We start from the raw sequence: 24265 nt of genomic DNA on the forward strand, positions 1-24265 counted from the left end.
CGAAAAATTTTCGGGACCTTCGAGAAACGGGCCCCAGGACCGCAAATGATCCCCAAATTGGACTGCAAATGATCAAAGTGATTATGAAGCACGACTCGCAGAATTTTTACAATGACCCTAATAAAATGGCGTCATGATGACACCCAAATATTGGTTGTTATCGCTTACTTTCACTTTTTTATCATTTTACGTGTAGTAGTATTTCATCGTTGCTTCTTCTTGTTTTTCGAAGGACGTAGATAGACACTATCAACTCTTTACATACTTGTAAAAAATAAATAAAAATTTCATTACCCTTTGAAATTAAAAGTCTTGTTCAGCTCTCTCCGTAAAAATTGTACCCAGAGTAGCAGAAAATTATTTTCTTCCTGGCTCCTGGGCAACAACTTTATTTTTGCCTGAAAATTTAATAGACCTAAACAGGTACGATTTTTACTCGATGATCGACTGCCATACAGCTCGTAGTTTCAGGTTCCTATATTTAGCGTTACCCAAATTTAGGGATGTCTGGTCACGCAACTTTTAACCGCGTTACAATTTTGAAACTTCGTCAGATCATTCATGGACTGATCATGGGCAGTTGTAAAGCTAGCCGCCCAAGGATAGTTATCCTTCAGAGTCAATATTCGTCAATTGTCTTAGAAGGGTGGATTTTTTTAATAGAAAAATAAATTGCGAATTTAACAGACTAAACGTTTCCAACCCTTAGCCTCAAAGAAAAAATCTGCCTTTGGACGATGACGTCTACGATGCACTATACAGCATCTTAACTGAAGATAAGTCACTGCACGATTGGCCTAAGAAAGGTGACAAAGGGTTAAGGCAAAGGGTTTATCGGAAATTAAAAAGGTCTCTCAGCATGTGGATAGTGAGTACTACGAGACGAACGGGAAAAAAAATTGAGCAAACAAATGTCTCAAACTTACTGTGGGTTATCACGTCGAATCATCCAACGCAGTCTAAATTCAATAAAGCAGCAACAAAAAGTTAGACCCTTTTTCAAAATAAGGCGCCTCTCCGGTAAATCAGGACATCAAAAGTACAAGAAAGGTATCAAGTGGACCTTGTTAGCATGTCGGGCACGATAGACGGTGATACTTATTATGTATGTCTGTTATTGACATTTTCAGTAGATTTCTTTTCTAACGCCCTCTTTAAACAAAAGTAGACTAATGAAGCGGCGAACATCTTTTAGACATTTACATCGAAGACGACCCTCCAGAAATTTTGCAAAGCGACCAAGGTCTAGAATTTAAGGGAGTAGTAAATACTGTTTATGAAACGCCAAACATTCGCATAGTTAAAAGCTCCGCATACAGTCCCCAGATCTAAGGTAAAAACGAGCGCTCACACAGAACGTGGAACGAGAAAAAAGTTTGATTTAATTAATAGCAACAATGGTGATCTCACACCTGTGAAGGGGTAATCCTTGAGGCTAATCATTCTGTGCACAAGTACTGTATCAGCTACAGTGATCCCGTGACACTTAAGAGCAAAACGGGGTGGTTTAAACTAGATGATGTTACCTCAGTAACAAAAGAAGAAGAAAATGACCGGCAGCAAAAAGCAAAGAGTGACAGTGGCGGACAAAATGCTAATTATATTCCCCAGGCCAACCAGCGAAGCGAGCAAAAACAGACAACACCAGTTCGTTAGAAGCCAGCATCGATCAAATAATCTCGTCGGAAAAGCTCAATGGTGACACTGGTAACTTGTATTTTGACTTTTTGAGAAAGAATCGGGCATTTGGAGAAGGGAATCGGGGATTTGCAAGTGCCTACTTTTATCCTTCATTGCAGCGACCGGTCGAAACATCTACATACTCCAAACATATAGGCACAAGGCTCTTTTTGAATGTGGACAATTAATGGTTCCAGTAAACCTTCCTACTGAGAACCACTGGCTGCTGGTCCTTATGAGTGTTCTTAATGTATGCCTTTGCATTTACGATTCCGCTAGATGCACTACAACAACGTACCGAACAATTTTTGATACCATCAAAGAAGGATTTATCAGAAAGGAACTTCAGTGGCTTTCTGATGAGGATAAAACTCTCTTCTAGGAAGATAATTGGGACGAGTCCACACCTCGATGTCCCAAGCAAAAGAATGATACCGATTGTGGAGTATTTACATGACTTTTTGCAAAACACTTACTGTTGTCGAGAGGCAACCATTCCGGCCTTACTCTCAACGGAGAGCCTCGAGATGAAAGGGCGAGCGATTTGTTAAATCTTGCATCAGCTTTTCGCATTGAAAACGATTTGTCCGAAGTTTTCCAGTGGATGGCAGACTGCCAGCAAGCTTCTGACAACAACAAATCCCCAAAGAACCGGTTGGACTAAGAGGTGGGAAATGCAGGACTTGCTTATCGCCAGGCCCGAACCCCCAAAGATGGCAACTGTTTGTTTCATGCAATGCATGACCAGACAGTTCGCCTCGGAAGAGTATCTCAGAGTGTCACAAAACTACGCTCTGACCTGGTGAATTATCTCAGAAGTAATCCAGCCACCCCGGACGGAACTCATTTCAATGAATGAACTCATTTCAATTAATTTATCAATCTCAGTGCATGGGACACTTATCTGAGAAGAATGGCCATGGACGGTGAATGGGGTGACTGGATTGCTTTATGAGACCTCATCAACATGCTCCAAATCCCGGTGGCGATAGTATCAAGCTTAGGAGAAACGGGATTGAAAGTTATCTGTCCCGCTGATTGTCAAAACGAAGCGCAAATACCCTTACCTGGGGCGGATACAGGATTTGGTGAAGGGGGGCTCGGAGAATTGTCATGCTTCACTTCACCCCCGAGACTTATATAGGTTATTTATTTACGTAATTTCCAGCGTTTTGAGGGATGATTGTTAGTTACTTTATATCTTTGAAATCATCTCTGTTTTGAGCCCTTTAAACAAGGACTACGCTTAGGTATTTACAATAATTTCTTCCTTACCTGCTTACCTTAATGTTGTTTGCTTCCCCAGAATCGCCGATCTTTATAATCCATTCCGAGTTATCTGGTCCCCCAGAGATAAAGGAGGTGGCTGCTTTTACATCTCTGTGGATGATATTTTTGTAATGTAAGCATGATAATCCTTCAGCTCCGCTACGGGTAATATAGAGAGGAATGTTGTCCTCCATCTCATCGAGCAACATCCTTACGTCATATACAGGTATCACTTCTCCATCGATGGTTACCCTTTTTTCCATCAATTTATATGCAAGCATGTTCCTGGATTTCTCTATGCCATAGAATTTTATGACATTTTGGTGATCAAGCTGTTTAAAGAGTTCTGCTTCCTTTTGTGCAGAACGTTTGGTACCTCTCGAGACGGCGACAGCTGACTCTTTAAGGGCAACCGGAATGCCGTTGTATTTTTCAAAGGAAACTAAAGAGCCCTTGTGCGTTCTACAAGTCGCACCAACTGCGAAATGTTTCTCGTCAACTTTCACTTGGTGCTTAGCAAGGAAAATGTCGTCACCTCTGCTCCTTAGCTTAATACCTGTTGAAAAATATAGACATATTTCGGACCCTTTTACATCGAGCTTGAACGCGTGACATATTTAATAAATTGTTGGCTCAATGGACCTCTTTCCAGACCTTTGTCTCGTTATTTCATGGACAGCAACACCAAAATCTGTTAGGCAACTGAGAGCTAATATTTTGAGCTGCAAAATGCAGGAAAATGCTTGTTATACTTTTAAAATTTTGTTAACATTAATTTTTGTGTTATCACCTGGAACTTTGTCCACATCTAATGATGCCTGTGTGGTCGTGTTTAATGCCTGTGTGGTTGTCTTAATTCCTGGTTGGCTGTGTGAATGCCTGTGTGGTTCTGTTAAATCTATGTGGCTGTTTTAATGCCTGGGTGACTGTTTTAATGCTTGTGTGGCGGGTTATTGACCTGTGTGGCTGTGTTAAAGTCTTTGCGGCAGTGGTTATACCTGTGTGGTAGAGTAAATGCATGTGTGGCGGTGTGGCCAGTGTGGCTAAGAAATGTCTGCATGCCTTCCATATTGTTGGGCGTGTTACTATGTTTGTGGATGAAATCTGGGTGGCTTGTTCAATGCCTGTGAGGCTTGAGTTGCCCCCTAAGCTATGAATTTAACACCGCGGTCTTGATTTTATGCGACAACATTTTGTGTCTACACAGTGACCAAGTGGTAATAGGCAAAGAAGATTAAGTCATCCATCTTGTTGGTAACATTGGTTTCCTTCCTTGATCCGCTAGGGAGCGCTGGGCATGGCCGATGTCATGCGTAGGCTGAATGTTCTGGAGAATGCGCAGAGGAGGACAGTACAATGTGCCCCGGAGCAGCTCCAGGAGTACATCAGAATCCCTTCATTTTCCAAAGAGAGGGCGCTTGACCAGCTCGTTTCGCTGAGGACACTGGCGAAGGAATGGAATCAAGAGGATGAAAAGGTCCGGGATGCAATGACAAAAGTGGAAAAGGCACTGAGAGTAGCAGAGTCTGGCCCTTCACAGGGAAGATCCCGTGGTCGGGATCGAGATGGTGTGAAGTGTCTTAGCTGCGGCCGGATGGGGCATTTCCAGAGATTCTGCCCCTACAAATTCTGAAGCCCGGCCAAAAGGCAACGAACTGAGCAGGTCTCCCAGGATCGTTCTAACAACTGATCATTTTTTTCTAGGACTTAGCCCGTTGCTGATGGACACACACCATGCTTTGATTTGATTATGTTATAGGACCCTCAACTCTTGAGGAGTATTGTTCTGGCAATAAAGGTTGTTCATGCACAATGTTAGTGAGTGTTATGCAAAATGTATCTCACAGGTCAATGGATACTACTTGTAGGTTTAGGCTAAAGGTTATTACAGGCTGGGCAGGGACCTACCTACCTCGATATTGGGTGGTTTTAAAGCCCGGGCTCCTTGTTGGCTTATAAGGGGAATGTTCACCCTATCCATGGGTCTCCAATCTGGGCGAGTAACTCCTACTGGTTCACCACTACGGTGAACCACCAGACGGTCTCTGCGTAGGCGTGTCGATGTTGCTCTCTCCTGATCGGGAACCAATCGGTATCTCCTCACGTCTGTTGGTTCTTTTTTTTTCTTGTCCGACATTTGGTTTGGCTGTACTCTCATCTGGCCTGAGTTTGATTCCTGATTCGATTTTTGGCGTTTTTTCTTCAGGCAGCAGGTTGCAAAAGGAAGTTGGAACTTCCGGCAGCGGAGGCTGGTAATTGGGTGGAGTTTCGGAGGAGGGCTTTAGCAATCAAGCCAAGACAAGCCCAAGCTGAACAGTCGTGGGTGGATATTGATGGAGTTCAGGGGGGACAGAATGAAAAACCGTCTTGCTGGAGGGAGGTTATTTCGTCGGGCGCTCCCGATCTGCATACTGGTCAACTTAGAAACCCTCAGACCTTCTCAGTTGGAGGCGTTCATCGCAGTGCTCAGGTCTCGGAGGAACTTCTCCAAGGGTATCCACAGGGGGAGCGGATTGGGGAGTGAATACGACGCAAGATGGACATCCCTGAATTTTCTCGACCATTTTCTGGATCTTTTAAAGGTTCCAGGTACAAAGCAGACTTGCCTCCTCGTAGGGTGTTTCCCAACCACCCTTCGTCTTTCTCTGCTTTTATCTCGTCGGAGATCTTGCGCCGCCTAACGACAGGTGCATTTAGAGTTTGGGGAAAGGTGGGCTCTGATGACCCCCCGCAGTTGGTAATGCCCTTGACAGTTGAACCCTCAAAACCTCGGCTCTGCGTGGACACCAAGTTCCTGCACCTGTGGATGAGGGATGCTCCTTTCTCATTGGACAGACTAGCATATGTTCCACGGTATGCACGACGCTACCTTTTGGGTGGAAAATCTCCCCTTATATCTACCACAGTATTGGCTTAGCGGCGATGGGATTCCTGAGATCCCAGGGTATTCCTTGCTCGTTATACATCGACGATCGGTTAAATGGGGAGATCTTAACTGCGACTGGTCCATGGTTTAAGCTGCCTCAGGAGCGCCCGAGAGCCTTTAGACTTGAAGCAGCAAAGGTTGCTCTCTATGTCGCGCTGTCTGTTCTTATAGAACTGGGCTACACGATTGGTATAAAGAATTCTGTGCTAGCCCCTACGACTTCTTTGGAATACCGGGGCCTTATTGTGGATTCTGAGAAACACTCCTTCCTGATACCACAGCACAAGAGGGAGTCGTTTGCCCTTTTAGGGAGCTCATTCTTTCGAGCAAATACGCCATACCATTGAAAACGCTGCAGCGTTTTCGAGGCAAGTGCACATCTTTTTCGTTGGCCGTGCCAGCAGCAACACTTTTTATCAGAGAAATCAGTAAGGCTCGACCTGATCGCGCAGGGAAAGATACAGTGACCCCAAATGATGTCCAACGGGAAGAGGGTTCTTATTCGAGGTTTCTCGACAACTGGGGTAAATCCATCCCGTGGAGGGACGAAAAACATCATACCGTCTCCCTTTCTACCGATGCCTTGGGATATGGCTGGGGATGTGTCATTCACCAAGCCTCCTAGGATGCTGCCTTTGGTGATTATTGGGATGCCGAAGACAAGACACCAATATTTCCTCCAAGGAGATGTTGGCGCTGGTGTACGCTATAAGAGCCTTCCCGGACAACATCTGCAACTCCAGGGTGGATGCTTTTGTTTATAGCCAAGTGATGACTGGGGCGTTGGAGTCTCGAGGGCGAAAGTTTTCGCTCGAGTTGGTCAGAGTCACTAAAAAGCTCTTCATGGAAGTCTCTGAGCGGAATATTCACCTTAGCCTGAATTTCATTGAGTCCCGTGTGGACGAAGCCGATGCCCCCTCCCGGAGGTTGTCTTGCAGTGACGCAAGGTTATCCCGGGAATCGTTTGGGAATGTGGAGAGTGGGTTTAGTGCTGAATTAGGCCATTCCTCCGACCCCATGGCCCAGAATTACCTTAGAATAAGCAGGCTCTTAGGAATTCATCTGTCCCTGGGTTTGCTTTTCCGTACTACAACTAGGGCGAATATGGTTGGCTCGCAATATTTAGCGCCCTCAGCTGCTCAAGCGCGCCTTAAGTTTTACACCTCTCTCGTGGGAGATCACATTTCCGGGAAGCAGCTTACCATGCATAGCCGTCGTAGTAGTACAGCGGTCTCCCTAGCTCTAGAGGGTGTAAGCCTTCATGAAATTATGGACCATGTCGGGTGGAAGAACAGCAAGACCGCTCTTCACTATATAAGGTTAAGGCAGGTAGTAAATCCGGCGGAGGCGGCAGCAAAGCTAGCAGATTTACCCCTTGATACCGGCGAGACAGACAGGCGTGTCAATCGGCTGGAAGGCTTTGTGCCGGCTTTTGGCAACCAAACAGAAGGGAAACTGACATTTTTTCTAATCTTGGCTAGGTTCAAGCGCGGGGTAGCGCGTAAGCCACTCTGAAGCTTTATCACGTGGATATAGATTATGTAAGTGATTATAAATTATTCATTATTTGGGTGATACTAAGTTATTATTTAAGTAAGGATTAGGAAAGTATGTGTGAATATTTGAGAACGCTACTGAATTTGCTTTGTAATAAAGTTATGGCAAAAGGTTGCCCTTCGAGTTGTCGTTCTCATGGTGGATAGTGGTGCAGGGAGTGGTTAAGGCGTGGAGGAGGTCGGAGCAATTCCCCATTCCTTATTACCATCTCATGAATAATACCCAGGGAGGAATATTACACTATGCAAACTTCACTTGCTTTAGTAAGGTGACTCCCTGCGGATTATGCGAACGAGATAATAAAAGGGACTCCGAGTGGTCCTAGTGTCACTCTACTCGTGGCAGCCGCTTGGTAAACATTTAGTGTGCCACAACCGCCCACCCATAGGAAGACCGGGTTTGAGTTGGATCCCTCACACATCTTGCACTGGCCTAGGCGTGTCCCAGGCCATCGCAATTTCCCATCCCTTATTATCATATCACGAATAACAATACACAGGGAGGACTATTACACTACGTCCTTTCAAAGTCGCGCTTGAATTGTTACGCGACCGCGTTTAAGGAGTCTGGGGGCGGCGGTTGCTGATGACGCCCATTCTCGTCCCCATAGTCGTTTTCGTTTTGGGCAACCCTAAAACACGGAATCCAGAATCCAGATATTATGAATGACGATAGAACTAAATCGCTTAAGCAATGTCTAATAAATAAATATAGGGAAAAATTATTTGATTTTATTTATTTTCTTTGCTTCTCTTCAACCACAAATTGTAATTGTTAAAAAATTCTTGACTAGGTCTGAACAACCCCTAGCTATACATCTGGTCCGGTTGTTCAAAAGCTGGATAAAGCTATCCATTGGGTAAATCACTATCCAGTCAGGGTTAGTGATTTTTCGGGTGGGTAGAGTTGCCCATAGCCCGCGAGCAGGCTCTAGCGTCTGTCTCTAGTGTCTGAGCAGGCCCTAGTGTCTAGTGTCTTTTTGTGCTGGCATGTGAGCGAGTGCCTTCTCGCGGCTTCGCAACTCGCGGCCCCGGCCCAAACACGAGAGCCTGCTCGCATGCACGCAGGCTAAGTTACCCATCTTTTGTTCAACCTGGCCATGGTGAGCGGTTCTTGTCTAGATCAAATTGCCCTGAGAAGACTAGTGAGTAGCACAATAGCAACAAGCTATTGCGATGAGTTTCTGGCAGCCTTTTAGCATCTTTTAACAACGTGTGGTCCGATCCGTTCGTAAGCGAGAAGCAGACGGAAGTAAGTGTTCAACATCTCCATAAATTGTTTTGATACGATGGCCGGCAAGAATATGTAGTGGTGATTTGTAACAGTATCATGGAATCATATTACGACGCACGTTATTTAGATTCTCATAATCATAGCCCTCACTAGAAGTAACGGTTGCGAGAATTTTTGTTTCAAAAAAGGTTAAGTTTGAGGTCTCTTTTACTTGGCCTCTTATTTTTTGCCGGCAAAAGCTATGCAAAATAATTTTCGCGTATTCGAAGAACTTGTTTTCTTTGACTTATGGATTCCGAATTCCGGTTTCCTGGTTTCCGGTTTCCTGGTTTCCGGTTTCTGGATTCCGGTTTCGGCCTCCGGATTCTGGATTCCGGTTTCCTAGTTTTGGGGATGTCCTTTTCGCTTCTCTTAGCCGGCTGGAGCCGGCTAAAGCCTGGTTCACACTAGCGACATAACGACATACCGACATCGTCACGAACGACATAAAAAGGACGCGCGTTATCTCGACGTAAAAAGGACGTTATGTTTGTACTGTGAACATGTAGACATAATGACATATTAGCAACATAACAGCATGAACATAACGACATAAAGATAAAACTGATCTTTTCCTTATGTCGTTATGTCGTTATGTCGCTAGTGTGAACCGGGCTTAAGAGAAGCGAAAAGGGCTATGGGAACGAGAAAGGATGACGCCTACCCAGGAACCAAACACAATAGCGCGTCGGTCAGCTTCCTGTATTTGCTCGAGAAAATGGAAAGCAAAACTAATCGCTCTAATATATTTTGGGACTAAAACCTCAAAGTTTTGTTCAAAATCATTTCTTCCTCGTCACTGGAGTCAGAGTTAAGTTTCGATTCGGAAGACTCCGAAATAAGCTTCGATCGAGCACGCTCGACAACTGTGAACTCAATGCTTAGAGCTTTGAGAGTAATCTGCAATATTTCAAGCGTGGACGGGGAAGACTTCTTTGCGGACGAGCTGTTTGTATATTAGGCATGAAAAGCTAGATACGAAGTGGAGAAGCAGGAAAACGAAAAGCAGGAAAGAAAGCTCGAGAACTTCTTTGAGTCAGTTGGATGGTAATTTTGTGACCTAAACACAAGATTCCCACGCGTGCTTATAGCCCGTTTGCATTTGTCCTTAGCGAGAATGCATTTCGTCAAGGTATGGTTGTTTTATTAAATTCAGTTTGTGTTTTACTTTCTGGAATGCTTCATGTTTACTACAATGGTGGGATTTCATTTGCACTAAAGCGGTTTTACTGTAGACAATGGGTTACAGCATAAGAATTGTGATATGTGACATTCTAGATGCAGTTAGGAGGGGTGGGTAAATTTTTGAAGTGCGAAAATGACAGAGCAGTTGTTGATTTGATAAGTCGTCCTTCTCTAAGTGCTTTTTCTCACACGGATCGCCATGTTTACATGGCCAAATGATGTGCTTATTGTTGCAAGAAAATTGATGGAGCAATTTCAATACATACTATACCTGTTCCATCAGGCAAAAGAATCACGTGATGAAGCTTGAGAGCGATTTCTTTATGGAAACAACACAAAAACTATCAAATATCAACGTTGATCAACCTGTGGCTCTCTTAAAGTCCAGACGTAGTCAGATGAAAATTAAATGTGTTTGTTCACCTGAAATTTGACACCGAAAGTCACGCGAGGTTCTTCAGTTAATAGCGGAGCTCCGCCAAGCGGAGCCCCATACTCATATAGGAAAGAAAAGGAAACCCATGAGTTGATTTTCGCATGGTTATCTTGGCTAACGGTATTGCTCGTGGGCGCGTTCGCACGACGACAGCGACGGCGACGATGGAGTCGCGCAATATGGCGGCCATACTCCAAACAAGAAGATCTGTTAGATCTTATAACCGCGCTTTTAAAATTTAACTGTTCTCTTAGCACTACAGTCGCAATGCAGTGCACATTCCAAAGCAGTCCTTGATGATTCATTGATTACTGCAGACACCGCATCACTTGATCAACACAAACTGTATTATTATACCATCCCTCTTAGACTTTGTGAAATCTGAAATCACGTGATCGATCTGTAGCACAACTGACAACAACGACAACACTGTTTAACTGTTTAAGCCTCTTATTGCACCATCACTTGCAGCTGTTGTGAAATCTCTGATTGAACCATCAGTCGTAGCCGTTGTGAAATGTCCGATGACGTAATGGTCTTAATCTGGAACTTTCTTCGGAATATGTATGGGCATGAATGATGCGAACGATGCGATAATAACACTATTAACAACAGCTTTCTTTCTTAAAGTCACGATTAAATTTAATTTTAATTCAACTAATTTTATTCATGAGTAGTCACATGAGTCATGTAATTCCAGATAGTACGGTGGTTATTTCCCTACCAATGACGTAATCCTTGCATGTTCTGACGCGTTCTTTGCGGTCACCCCAAAACGCAGACCATGCAGACTGCAGACTGCAGACTGCAGATCGTGCAGACCATGCAGACCGTGCAGACTGTGCAGACTGAGTACTTTTTTTCTAACACTTGACTCACTTTTTTCGCTTCTAGTGACAAAATAGTGTTCAATATGTCCTAATGTTTGTTATTTATCCACAAGCGGCACAAACTGAACATCTGACTGTTGATTCATGCGTTTAATAGGCTTTCTATGGGAAATTCCCTTTACTGGTCCAAAATATACTAAAATCAAGCATAAAAATAAACTTACATACGTTCTAGGCGCAAATTGCGTCGATTTTTGACGGGTTTGTGGTTTTATTTATTTTGTCCAATTTGTTGTTGTTGTGTTCTTTTTTTTTGCGATTTTCTTAGTCTTCGTTCTCCTCTTAACTGATTCATAAAACAAAGCAAGGACGGTGACTCTAAGCGACCTTGTCGCTCAAATCGCTTTTGCTTCACAAAGTACAGAATCGCCATTACACTAGGAGTCTTCCCTCTTTCGCTTCGTTGACCGTAAGTAAACCTTGAGGAAAAAATGCTCGCATGGAATTTTTCACTCGAGGTTTTCTTATGCGTCACGCACGATGGACTAAGCGAAAGAGGGACCAGTCGTAGTCTAAATCGCCATAAAAACACAACTGCCATGGTGCAGAAGGCAACAAACGTGTCAAACCACCTTAGATTTCTTTAATCTTTATTGTAGTTGATTAGTAGATTCTGAAGAGTGGATCTCTGTGGCTTGGAAGAACTAATACGATGAAGCTTGAATACAATTGAATGTTCGCAATACTGACGCTGATCGCAACTGAAATCGAAACCTAAAACGAACTATTCATGAGCTGTCAAATAAAGGAAAACGAACAGTTCATGAGCTGTCATATACAGGAAACCGCAATTAATCGCTAAACTATTTAAGGCCACAGAGAAACATAAAAAAATAATCACGCGTTGTTCAAAGTCTGGCATTCTTAGTAAATCACGGGCTGTTCTTGTTCATGTTCATAGATCACGCCACGAAAGTAGAACTGTTCATTACACGCCATAAAGACAGATAAATTAACCATCGCATCATCTCATCACGGCAACCTTACTGCGCTGAGAATTTCAAACGCTATTCGGTTTTCTTTGATCTTTCCATGCACTAGGCTTTTTGGCGTGATCGCAGTCACACCCCCTGATCCAACAGCCATTTGGAATTACATTTTGCACACCAAGAGTAGAAAATGCTCATGTTACGTGTGACATTATAATACAAGTGAAGTATATTTCTACATTTTAAAATAGCTTTACTTAAGCATATTTAGGACTAAAGCGAGTTTCCCTTGCCGAGTGCAAAATCTATAACACATCAACAGTCACATACCACCGAGTTTGCGCGGCCTGTGGATAACAAACACTCCGGTATACAATTGAACAGAACCAAAAAATATGCAAGTCAAAAGTAAATGCAAAAACAAGAATAAGAAAAAAAAAGTACTCAGTCTGCACAGTCTGCATGACCTGTACGGTCTGCATGGTCTGCGGTCTGCAGTCTACAGTCTGCATGGTCTGCGTTTTGGGGTGACCGCCGTTTCTTCAGGAAATATGAGAAGCAACAGTTGTGCTGTTCATTTGCTTTTTTGCATTTCCAAGTGCATTCTTACTGTAAAATGTTACACACCAAATAAAAATTATATATTACATTGCGCTTTGCCTTTTTACCTACAAGAAGAAATTGATAGAAACTGTCTTTGCATCGATGACATCCATAACAAAAACGTTAATTTATACTCTGCTTGGCATTGCTCTCAAATATTGTTTCCTCAGGGATCCCCTTAGAAACTTTTCGTCCGTGTCCGAAATGATCTTTATCTATAATATTGAAGTTGCTTTTTAAGTATGACAGATTTCTTTCTGGTAAAACATTAAATTAAAAGCTGGTAACTTGTAGCGAATTTTTGCAGCAGAAAATTCTCGATTACTTATCGATGTTGATACTGTTAATGGGGCTGGAGAATTATTCATCGATGTCGAGATGTTGAGATGTTGGCGCCGGAGGAGATCAGAGATTTTCTCATACCGTCCTTCCCGTGTAATTCAGCAGAACTTTGCGCCGAGCTGCCATCTCAGGTCTTCATTAGAATAAGTCTAAAACAAAAGCCTTGTGGTTAGGACCTTGGAGATCTAACCGCGGCAGACCTCTGGGTCTAGCCTGGACCAATGAACCGGTGAAAGTCTTGGGAACCTTTATTTCGTATGATAGTGTTGGCAATGAATGGAAAAGCTTTGCTAAGAAGGTGAATACTTTCAAGACAAAACTTGCAGCTTGGCGTTCGCGTAAGCTTTCTCTGTTTGGGCGGTGCTTGATTTCGAAAACCCGAGGATTATCTCAAATTGTTTATTCGGCTTCCATGCTTGACATTCCAAATAACTACGTATCTGTAATCCAATCGCTACTTTTCCAGTTCTTATGGAAAAACAAACCAGATAAAATGAAGAGACAAGTCGTATATCACGACTATGGCGATGGTGGTTTGCGGGTCACTAATGTTGAAATTATGTTTAAGTCCTTGCGCTTAGCGTGGATCCAGCGTCTCCTCAAAAATAATGACGAGGAAGACGATACCTGGTCAGCAATTCCAAAATTGTATTTGAACAAGTATGGGGGTCTTAATTTTCTCTTACGTTCCAACTTTGATAAGAAATTTGTAAAAGACTCAGACTTACCATCCTTCTATAAGGATATCTTGTTTTCTTTCCTGGATCTAAAAAAGTCTTTGTAACTCTAAGCATGAACAAGAGATGATTCTCTTTAATAATAAAGAGATCCTCATTAACGGGAGGACTGTTTTTTTTTTTTTTTTTTTTTTTTTTACCACGATTGGGTTGAAAACGGTATCTCCACGCTGCATGATGTAATCGACGCTAGTGGTAATTTTTTACCATCTGAACAGTTCCAACAACGTTATGGAACTGTAAATTTCTCAATTATTTCCAAGTAATCTCTGCAATCCCGAGCGCCTTACGGAACAAAGCCAAGGAGCGTGCTAAGCCTAATGGCAACTTTTTGTCCGGCGGCACCTTATTTCAATTATTCTCGGTCTTAACCATCGACCTCTTGAATCTTAGATCTAAAGACTATTAGTATCACCCAACTAGTGGACTAATGCAAATCGTGCATTTTAATTGGCTACGCTAGAGAATAGATTAGAGAATTATTAGCAATAGCCCTCGAGTAACGAAATTGGCGCAATCTAGCGTGACGCTTTCTTTCGTTTTATTATATTCCCAAATAAATCTTTCTTCAACTTGCATTTGCTAACTTTGTTATTGCCTTTTCTGTCCGACTAGTTGGGTAATACTAAAACGATTAGACCCTTCGCCCTTAGGAGCCACGGGTCAATAGCCCATTCGGCTTCGCCTCTTGTTAATTATTGGCTTTTTCTCAATAAACAGAAGCCCCAGGCCACTGGTCCAATGAAATGGGACCGCGACTTTGCTCCGACGGCCTTGTTATGGAACCAGATCTTTAAGAGGCACCCCCTGTAATCAACTTACAGAATTATGCTTTAAGCGAGTCCATCGCATTGTCACTACGAAGAAAGAACTTACTCTCTATGGAATTGCAGACAATAATATATGTTTCTACTGTGGTGAGCCCCCAGGGGGGGTACTTTGGGAATTTTTGCGTGGGGATGTGCCGCTGGGACCCTGAAACCCTTAGTCTATACCAGAGCTAGTTCAGCTGAATTTTGCTACCCTATACTAGAGTAAACTCCCCAAATCCCCACATCTACCAACACTGTTGAGGCTGATTTGCATAAATTTAAACTTACCGATCTGATTTTTTCACATTTTTGAGTGGCAATTCCTGGTTTCCTTAGTCTAGATAAAATCTTCAACCAACTAGTCAGTTTTGAAAAAAATTATACCCTATTCTAGACCCAAATGCTCTGATTTATATACCCTATCCTAGAGTAAACTGCTTGAAAACCATACCCTTCACAGTGGCAAATACGTATATAGCCCATATATGTCAGTGCCCCCCGGGGGTGAGCCTGACTCAGTTCTTCATACGATTCAAAACTGTAATACGACAACTTCTTTTCACAATCAGCTGTTGAACTGGTTCAAGGAGATGCATAACACCTCAATATCCCCAGCAATCTACGAATTATTATTTGGTACGCCGTGTGGGAAGGAAAATAACATTCTTAGGAAACTGAATTTCTCTTTAGTATTTGTTAACTATCATCTACATTATCACAAGATAAACGAAAGGAATCTTGACTGGGTTGAACTTACTACAAAAGTAAAATACAAGTTAAGAATAGAAAATCGTTTCTGGTTCTCTTTTATGATGCTTCTTCGCAGTTTCTGTCCTGTTAATGGTTTTAAAAGGTATTAGAAAAGCGTTTTATATCGCTAGGTTTATTGCTACAATAGATTAATAAATGATATGCAATTTAAAAAATACCTGTGTTGCTGTTACGTATGTAATGTTCCTTTAAAAAATTGTTCAAAATCGTTTCTTTATAGTAAGTAGGGCGAGGAAGCTGTCTTGTACTGTAAGTAGTGTTAATAGCTCTGCTGTATTTTAAGTAGAGTATGTAGCCTTTATTGTACTGTTTTAGTGCAAAGTAACAACAAAAGTATTGTAAAATATAAGCAAACATATCAAAATAAATTTATTATGAAAAAAAAATACTCCTCATATTCCATACTCCGCACTCCTGGTGAGAGGTTCAACACCCTCCATTTTGAAAAGCGGAGAAGGCACTGGGGACGAGGTTTGTGGCGAAACAATCTCGTCCCCAGGGTCTTCTCCACTCTTCAAAATGGCAGTGTCACAATGATTTGGGTATCCCTGTGTTTTGGGTATTTCCGTACCCAAATCCCTAGTGTTTTGGGTATCCCAGGTACCCAAAACACTGAAAGCATAAAACTGGGGCAAGTGAAATCATCCACAATTCTGCTCAAAATCCATTTATCTTCTCACGAAGCTTTGTCTCAATAAATTAAAGCATTCTTTAGCTTGATATAAACACAATACGTCTCTGAAAATTGTCGCAATTCATATTGGACTGTCTGTTCAGAGGCCGTAGTTATAAATCGTCGAGGAGAAGGCCCTGGGGATGAGGTTGGTGGCAAAATCTTTTTTGTCGTCCGCCATTCAATCTCGTTCCCAGAGTCTTCGTTCCCCTTGACCACCGGTTGGAAAACGAGAGCTCTGGGAGCAACCATTTCAGGCATGCACCATAGATGCAGACTGTACAGTGAAACCGGATGGGCAGAGTCACCAGAATAAATGAGTTGCGAGTAATCGGATACCTGTGTTTGTGCAAAGAACTCTGGGATCGTCAAGGGGCAAACATTGCAAGTCGCTAGAAGGAAATGTATGGCGAAAAGTTGTTTTGACGCCCAAAAACAAGGTTTTGGGGAGAGATCAACGCTTTTTTGCCATTGTTTTATCGTGAATGGATTTTGGCAATGTTGATACATGGAAAACGTAAGTTTTTGTTTGAATAACCATGAAATAAGTGATAAAATTTACTGATAAACTCCCTTTTGCTTGCGTGAGGTTTATTGTGAAATACATTGAAGAGAATATTGAAAATTTCAATACACGCCTATTCTTGAGAGGCTAACCGGAGCAAATGGTAGAAAAGACCCTCCGAGAAGTGAAATATAAAGACAGAAAAGAAGCTCTAAAACAGAAATCGAAAATTGCAGAAGGAACTACCGACCTCGTTCCCAGGCTCTCTCATCTTACCGCCCTCTGGAGCGAGCGACAAGAGACCCTCTCTCTTCGCTCGCTCCAGGGGGCGGTAAGATGAGAGACCCTGAGAACGAGGTTGAGGAACTACTACCCTTTGTGTCGGGCAATTTCACTCAACCATCAATACCAAACTTTGGAAAGCATAATCACGCACAAATGGCACTTTTCAATACAAATACTCAAGGATAAATTCAAGGAGCCACCCTTGATCTGTTATAGAAAAGTAAAATCACTGAAATACGTGCTTGTAAAAGCAAAACAAAGGCTTTGAGCACCACAGTAGCGACACAGCATGAGTTGCGCGGCCTCATTTGTCATTAAATCAACCCAGACAGTACAATGATCGCCACCGGGCTTATTTCCAGTATTATTTGTGACTGAGCTTTCAAATAAGCCAAAAGTAGCCTGTACACAACTTATAAGGCTTTACTGGGTTATTTCCTCTCGATTTATACCTAATTAATTTTGTAATATTTTCAGACCATTACGCGATGTAAATTTCACAATAAACCTCACGCAAGCAACGGAGTTTATCGGTAGATTGTCACATATTTCACGGTTATTCAAACGTACATAAAACTTACATATTCCACATGTCAACATTGCCCAAATCCATTTGCGATAAAAACGATGGCGAAAAAGCGTTGATCTCTCTCAAAAATCGTTTTCTTGTACTTCGAAACAACTTTTCGCCATACATTTCCTTCTAGTGACTAGCAATGTTTGCCCCCTGACAATCCCAGAGTTCTTCGCGCAAACATGGGTATCAAATTAGCACACATGTCAGCAGCGTACACCCACGGGCAAATAGTAGATGCTAAATTAACCAATCAGAGCGTGCGCTTTGCTTCAGTTATGTTAATATATAGATTTAGCCAAGCCTAAAAGCGGAGCTCGTCAGTTACTTTTTGGAATGTTGTTACTGATGAAAATAATCCAACATGTACATGTATGTGAAGTAAACTGCGAGCGATTTTATAGTTTCAGCCCGAACTAGGATTACATCAGCAGATCGAGGTGTAAGATGGTGTGATGAGGAAAATAGAGCCATGATTTCAAGCATTTCAGGGGAGCCACCAAAAATGTTGATCACATAACAGAACTGTCTCCTGTACCTTTTGGTGGCATTTCCTGTTCTTTCTTATTGAGAAAGACAAGATATTGTTATTAGTCATTATATTCTTTCTTAGTTAACATGGGAACTCCCGCACAAAAGAAGTTTACACATTTTTGTTGTTGTTGTGGGGTATGACTGAAATGCAGTGGTTACAATATACTCAGTCCCCAAATTTCTACCAAATGAAATCTCACAAAAATACCAAAGTAGTATACACTAGTAAAAAGTTAAAAAGTTTTGTTTTCTAACTTGATCCCCAAAGATAGTTAGCTATCCTCATTTTTGTATGGAGTCCCCTCCTGCTGAAAGGGTTTGCACCATCTCTCAAAGTACAAGTATAAGCAAAATCACTCTGGCGTGAACAATAAATATGATATTTTGTTGCTGATCATGAATACTTGCATTGGCTTCTGATAATAATTTTATTATTCAATTCCAATGTGATTTGTTCTTTTTCTCGACTGAGATTGTGGACTACAGGAGCTGTTATTGGGTTCCATTAATTAATTTGGCTATGATTAAATTATACCAAGAATTATAAGTAAGCTATAAGTAAGGTATATTATGTACGTGTATTATGTCTGCACTACACAACCAAACACACTCAAAGATTATGAGGCATAGGTACATTTGTCAGAAAAAGCCAGTATATCAAAGGTATGTTTTGATTGACACATCAATTAAAGATAATTTACAGCAAAATGGATAAACAATACATCAATAGTATCCTGCATGCACCAAAGCTGGACATGAGGCAATCATTTAAACAACAGATTGAAATAATTTATAAATTAGAGAACACTATTTGTACAACACTAGGGAACAAATTAACATTATTGGACATTGCAAATGGCAAGGCTGTGGGTAGAATGTCACAAATTTCTCAACTCTTTCTTTCTACAAAAAATACTAATCCTGCAACTTTGTTTAAGACTCAGTTCTGCATTTCGTGTTGGCAAAATATTAATTTATGCCATGCCCAATGCAGGTTATCACAAAATTGATTTAAGAGCAACATAAACCAAGCACAATAAATATCATTTTTAAGCCAAAAAAGCAATTATTTAAATAAACCATGACATGATGAGTAAATGATCTCTAAGAAAAACTGATTAATTTAACAGACACTTTAAATAATTAGTTAATACATTTATCATAGGTGTTTCTTAATAATGTAATACAGTTTATCTGTCACAATGTTGCAGCTACAGCTGTATGATATTACAACACACAGTATGGGTTGCAGAACGCAACTTCCAAGTCAGTTTGTTCAATGAACTTAGTGCAGAAATTATTAAGGCATCAAGTTGTCTGTGAATATAGAGAAACCAAACAAAGCATTACAATCTTAAGGAATAAATTATTGAACTCTTTTACATGTATGTACAATGTATGTTCCATTAATATTGGGGATCTCTCAGAAGCTGCATCTATGATGATTTAATTTGCTCCCAGTGCATTTTTTTATGGAACTTTTCACACATTAATATCTCTGTCATGACAGTGGTCTCTGTGTTCTACAACAATTAGTACACAAGAAAAATACACTCAGTAAGATATTGTTTACAATAAAAATCAATCCCTGTAAGCAATCATAAGGACCTTGAATTTATATTTCTTTAGAAATATCTCACCTGGCCATGGTTGCTTTGAAAATCTTTGATGTTTTAATCCAGGCTGCCCATGTGTACACTGTTCGTGTATTGACTGACAGGAACAGGGATGTAATCATACTGTATTTTGCTGCTACTTAAACACCACTGAACATACAAAGACATATCAATTATAATTTGTGACCAACAGATGACATTCCTTTCATTGATATACAGTGTACTTCATTGCTAGTTGTTTATGGAGTGTCTACAGTAGTGAATCAAATGCTAGGGGGATGGTACCAAAACTTTTACAGTGGCAGTTCTGCCCTGAGATGCAAAGCAAACATATATAACTGTTATGAACTTGGCGACTTGCTTTTGAGCGCACATGCAATTTGCTTTAAACAAGAAAATGGAACATTGCAGTACAACAATGTGTACAGTCCCAATCAAAGGGCCATCCAGGCTGTTTGGTTGTACATATGACTGAAAATCAGACTTTGTCAGGATAAATACTGATGTTCTTGCTGACTTAATCTGAGTGTGCAGTTACAGAAGATATTCACACCCAACACCCATTCATGGCCAGTTATTAGAAATTCTAAAGTAACAGGGGGAGGGAGCTCTTAAAGAAAAAAACCTCCATGTGGGGTATGAATCTTTTCTTGAAGAAAACAATGTCTGAGAAATCATTAATTAAAAAATATGCTTTAAGATATATCTTACCTGGTAAGGCCAACTTTCAGAAAGTTTTGTAATGTAGACTGGCTGGCCAGTTCATACATTTGACAAGTTGACACTGGGCATGTTTGCAAATTTGTGCGCTTCAACATCACATTGCAATGTACATGTAGTAGCGTAATGGTCAACTGAAAACAGCGTAATTTGGTTAATTAATTTACACTGTACATTATTTGGTTAAATATCTCTATCTCTATCGTTGCACACTAACAGATGACTATTAAAATTAATTTACAGAACATATTGGCAGCTAAATCATAACAAGTAAAAAATCGAGCATGAGCTATTTACATGTACATGTAACAGCCCTCACCTCAGAACTGTCATAGATATAATATATTTTCAAACTCGCTGAAATTTCAGATTATTCAATATTAACATGCACATACATCTTTAACAGTGTGTTTGTTTTACATTCACTTTACACACAACCGGTATCCACCATAGGCAGACTTTTAAGTTTGCCTTTGAAAATAAATTGCATCAACTTATGCATCTTTCATTACCTATTCTTGTGACGAAATGACACAAAATCGAAGTTCAAGAAGTCATAAGCATAAAACTAACTTAATTACCCGGTAATGCTTACAGCACCTCTTACTGTCTGCATATGCCGTCCATAAACTGGTACTGCCTGGACAACACTCACTATTCTTCTGATCACATCTTTTAAAATGTCACTGTTATATAATTTGTCCTGAAAAGGCAAATGCATGAAATGTTATGCCTTTGGCACTCACCACATACCCTTACATGATGTACAATGTACACCAAGTCATGATCAACATTCACAATTCTTTTTACTTTCATTGTAACTTTTTGCAGTGTCATTTTCCCTCACTAATGAAGACAGGACATCTACATTAGGTGGTAATTCTCTATGAATTCACAGGGAGTGATAACAATTAAATGGTGACTAACTTTAGCAAAGGAGGCATTCAAATGTCAGATTTTAATGTTAAGTTCATAACTTTACATTTCTCTCTCTCTCTGTGTATATATATATATATATATGTATATATATATAACAACTCAATGATTGCACCTGTAGAATGCAGGTGTGCTGGTGGAAGAGATGTTCTGAACTTTCTGAACTTTTTCCCCTTACCTTTAATAGGATGACTAATATGAATTGCAATTCACAACCAACACCAACATCAGGTTATACTGTATACACATGTATATTTTATTGTCTTCTGTTATCATAAAAAAATAATAATAAACCTTTAAAACCTCCATAAAGTTCACACTCATTATAACACTGCTACATGTAGTGCTGTTCAACTGGAAAACAATTTAACTGAAACTGTTGAAACAGCTCTGTCAACATTGCTTCTAATAATTTAAAAATACTTAACACTGAAATGAATCTAATTCTTTACTTGAAAATTATTCTCCCATAATGCCTATGGGCCAACTACTGGCCTGCTAAAAGGTCCTAAAACAAAGCGAAAGGAAATTAAGAAAACCACTGCTTTTTTCCTGAAAATTGTATCGACTGAAAACGATGATTGAACACTCTGAGAGTGCATTCTATTACCCTGATGAGATAAAAATTTTATGAGAATAGAGAATTCACAAAGTTATATCACAAATTAATTGGTACTGGACAGGATAAAGGAAACAGCCGGGAAGAAACTGAAACTTTCTTCGATGAGCAAAAAAGTAAAGCACAACAAAGAAAACAGTCAGTGACATTCGGTTAATAAGTTAGTCAATCAAAAAATTAGTGTGAAGAAGAGAGCAGAGAGAGAGGGTCAGTGGAGCGAGGAATGCACTCTCACCAACTAAATTTTGAATGTATATATGTAAAAGTTATTTTTATTACCAAGAAATGGTCAGGGCAAGGACTTGTGCACCCTAAATTTTTTCTAAGTATGTAAATGTCATTTTCACTGTTCATTACCGAGTAAAGCTCTTAGCATTTTTTTTTTAATTAGTACTATCTCACTTTTATGGAACATTTCCATAAGTGTAAATACCACACTGGGGAATAACATCTCATTAGGAAAATAGGGGCCATGTACCCCCAACCAAAAGCAGTGGCACTAATAAAATGAAATAGCAAATCAAAATCGAAGTAGAGTTTTATTCGCCGACAGGGTTTACATGCACAATTGTCTACTCGACATTTCGACTACAAGCATTTCACCAAACCGAACTAACTGGACAACAACAAAATAAAACGAGGAAATCTACATGATAAACACAATATGCATATCATTACAGCTGAGTATCAAACAGCAAATCCCTTCTCAATGAAGGATGACCGAATAAAAGAAAGGATGAAGAAAATTCGTTTAAGCTTGCAGTGTTAAAGTTTAACAATTATTCACGCTTAAGCATAGATTTGAATATCACAATGTGTATTTTTGCCGACGGCTTAATTTAGCTTTGCTGTCATTTTATCGGCGGTAGCTTTACCAGTCTTCAACCAAATTAACCTGGAAATTCCCCCCAAGCATTTCGCCAAACCGAATAAGTTGAACTAACGAAACGAGGAAATACTTTGTAGTCACAGAATGTCAATATTCACATAGGAACGTCAAAAGTAAATTTAGCAAATCCTGTTCGCTTCGGCTTAAAATGGTTTGTTGACCTATCTTGGTTTAAGAAATTTTTGTAGTCTAGGAAGCGGTTGTGCCAACTAACACAGAGAAAACTTCAAAACTCGCCCGGCAGTGTTTACAAATACAGTTGTTGTTTTTTTTTTTAAAACGTGACGACGAAACTCGAGACAAAACTTGATTTGTTTACAATGTGCAACTCACAACAACCTCCACAAAGCCACTCACGCGTTGTTTTGAGCGAGATTAAAACTATGTAATTTATAAAATGCCTCACAGCATGGCTTCAAATAAGGAAGACTTTAAAAAGGATTCCTATTGAAAATAAGCTTATCTCGCCGAGGCAACTTCATAATTTCCATAGTAAACGCCACAACAAAAGTCACTTACCTCAAGTTGGCGATTCACTGCGGCCAGTGTAAATCTTCCAGGCAGAAACTTGCAACAAAAGTTGTGAAGACTGAACCGAACTGATCTAATCTTTTCGATAGCTCAACGAATCAACCACTTTTCCGCTGTGTTTTCTGTTTTGCAATTACTGTAAACACACAGTCCTCAAGTTCGTCTCCTGATTTTAATCATGTGACTTTCCTTGCTCGGTTGCACAGCATCTCGACGCACGAATTAACTTGAGCAGTTCTGTAGTCGTCAGTTATTTCGTCTCCTTTCTATAGTCCTCGTTAGCTTTCACGGTATTGTTCCGTATTATTTCATCCCCTTTCTCTAGTCCTCGACTCGCTATAATTCACGGCATTGTTCAGTACTGTTTCGCCTCCTTCCCCAGCGCTGGCCCGCTCTCTTTCACGATCTTCTTCGCTACTTCTTTGCCTGTAAATTCTTGCTTTCTGTTTCTGTTTTATGCTTCAGTGCAACCCCATCTTAAAAACGTTGGATCGACCTCCGCTATCATTTGTTGACATGACAAATAGAAATGAGTTTTCTTTTCTTTAAAAATCCCGCCAAAAAAAGATGGCATTCCTCGGTTCCCCAGTTTGCGTTACCGCGAAGCTCCTCTCCCCCTCCCCGTCCCCCAGAGTAGTCTGTACGGACGGCGTTCGCTCTCGCTCGCTCGCTCGTACGGTGACGTCATAACCAAATTTTCTCGGCTTGATAAGTTTACCAAAATTTCTAAGGAATGGGGCTCCGCTATAAAACAAATAGATTCCATGTTGCCGTGCATCTGGTCAGTAATAGATCACAGATGACGTCAAAATGTGGTAAGAACAAAAAAGTGGCACACGAGGCGATAGCCGAGTGTGTCACTGATGTTCTTACCACATTTTGACGTCATCTGTGATCTATTACTGAACAGACGCACGGCAACATGGAATCTATTTGTTAAATGGATGCACGCGGGAGGTTGCTAAGCACGAAAG

At 40.8% G+C, this 24265-nt stretch overlaps 1 protein-coding gene, 1 long non-coding RNA gene and 1 pseudogene across 6 annotated transcripts; 1 reads left to right on the forward strand and 2 right to left on the reverse strand.

The window, feature by feature from the left end:
- Positions 1-2189: 2189 nt before the first annotated feature.
- On the reverse strand, positions 2190-4018 carry LOC145498544 (uncharacterized). The gene is made up of 3 exons (XM_081478452.1): positions 4012-4018; positions 2964-3505; positions 2190-2306 (listed from the first exon to the last, which is right to left on the reverse strand). Exons 1-3 carry the CDS (start codon positions 4016-4018, stop codon positions 2190-2192), a joined length of 666 nt encoding a protein of 221 aa, XP_081334578.1.
- A 228-nt stretch (positions 4019-4246) lies between these two features.
- LOC145498545 (uncharacterized) lies at positions 4247-9855 on the forward strand (annotated as a pseudogene).
- A 137-nt stretch (positions 9856-9992) lies between these two features.
- Positions 9993-24247, reverse strand: LOC145498024 (uncharacterized). Of its 5 annotated transcripts, XR_014050763.1 has the most exons (5): positions 23280-24247; positions 20898-21518; positions 20308-20450; positions 19621-19746; positions 9993-19297 (listed from the first exon to the last, which is right to left on the reverse strand). It is a non-coding gene; the product is annotated as an uncharacterized LOC145498024 (long non-coding RNA). The 5 variants fall into 5 exon arrangements; XR_014050765.1 differs by having other exon boundaries at positions 9993-20450; positions 20898-21019; positions 21431-21518; XR_014050762.1 differs by having other exon boundaries at positions 19621-20450.
- Positions 24248-24265: the final 18 nt, after the last annotated feature.

The sequence above is a fragment of the Orbicella franksi genome, chromosome 9, assembly GCF_964199315.1.
Source record: "Orbicella franksi chromosome 9, jaOrbFran1.1, whole genome shotgun sequence".
Taxonomy (NCBI): Eukaryota; Metazoa; Cnidaria; class Anthozoa; order Scleractinia; family Merulinidae; genus Orbicella; species Orbicella franksi.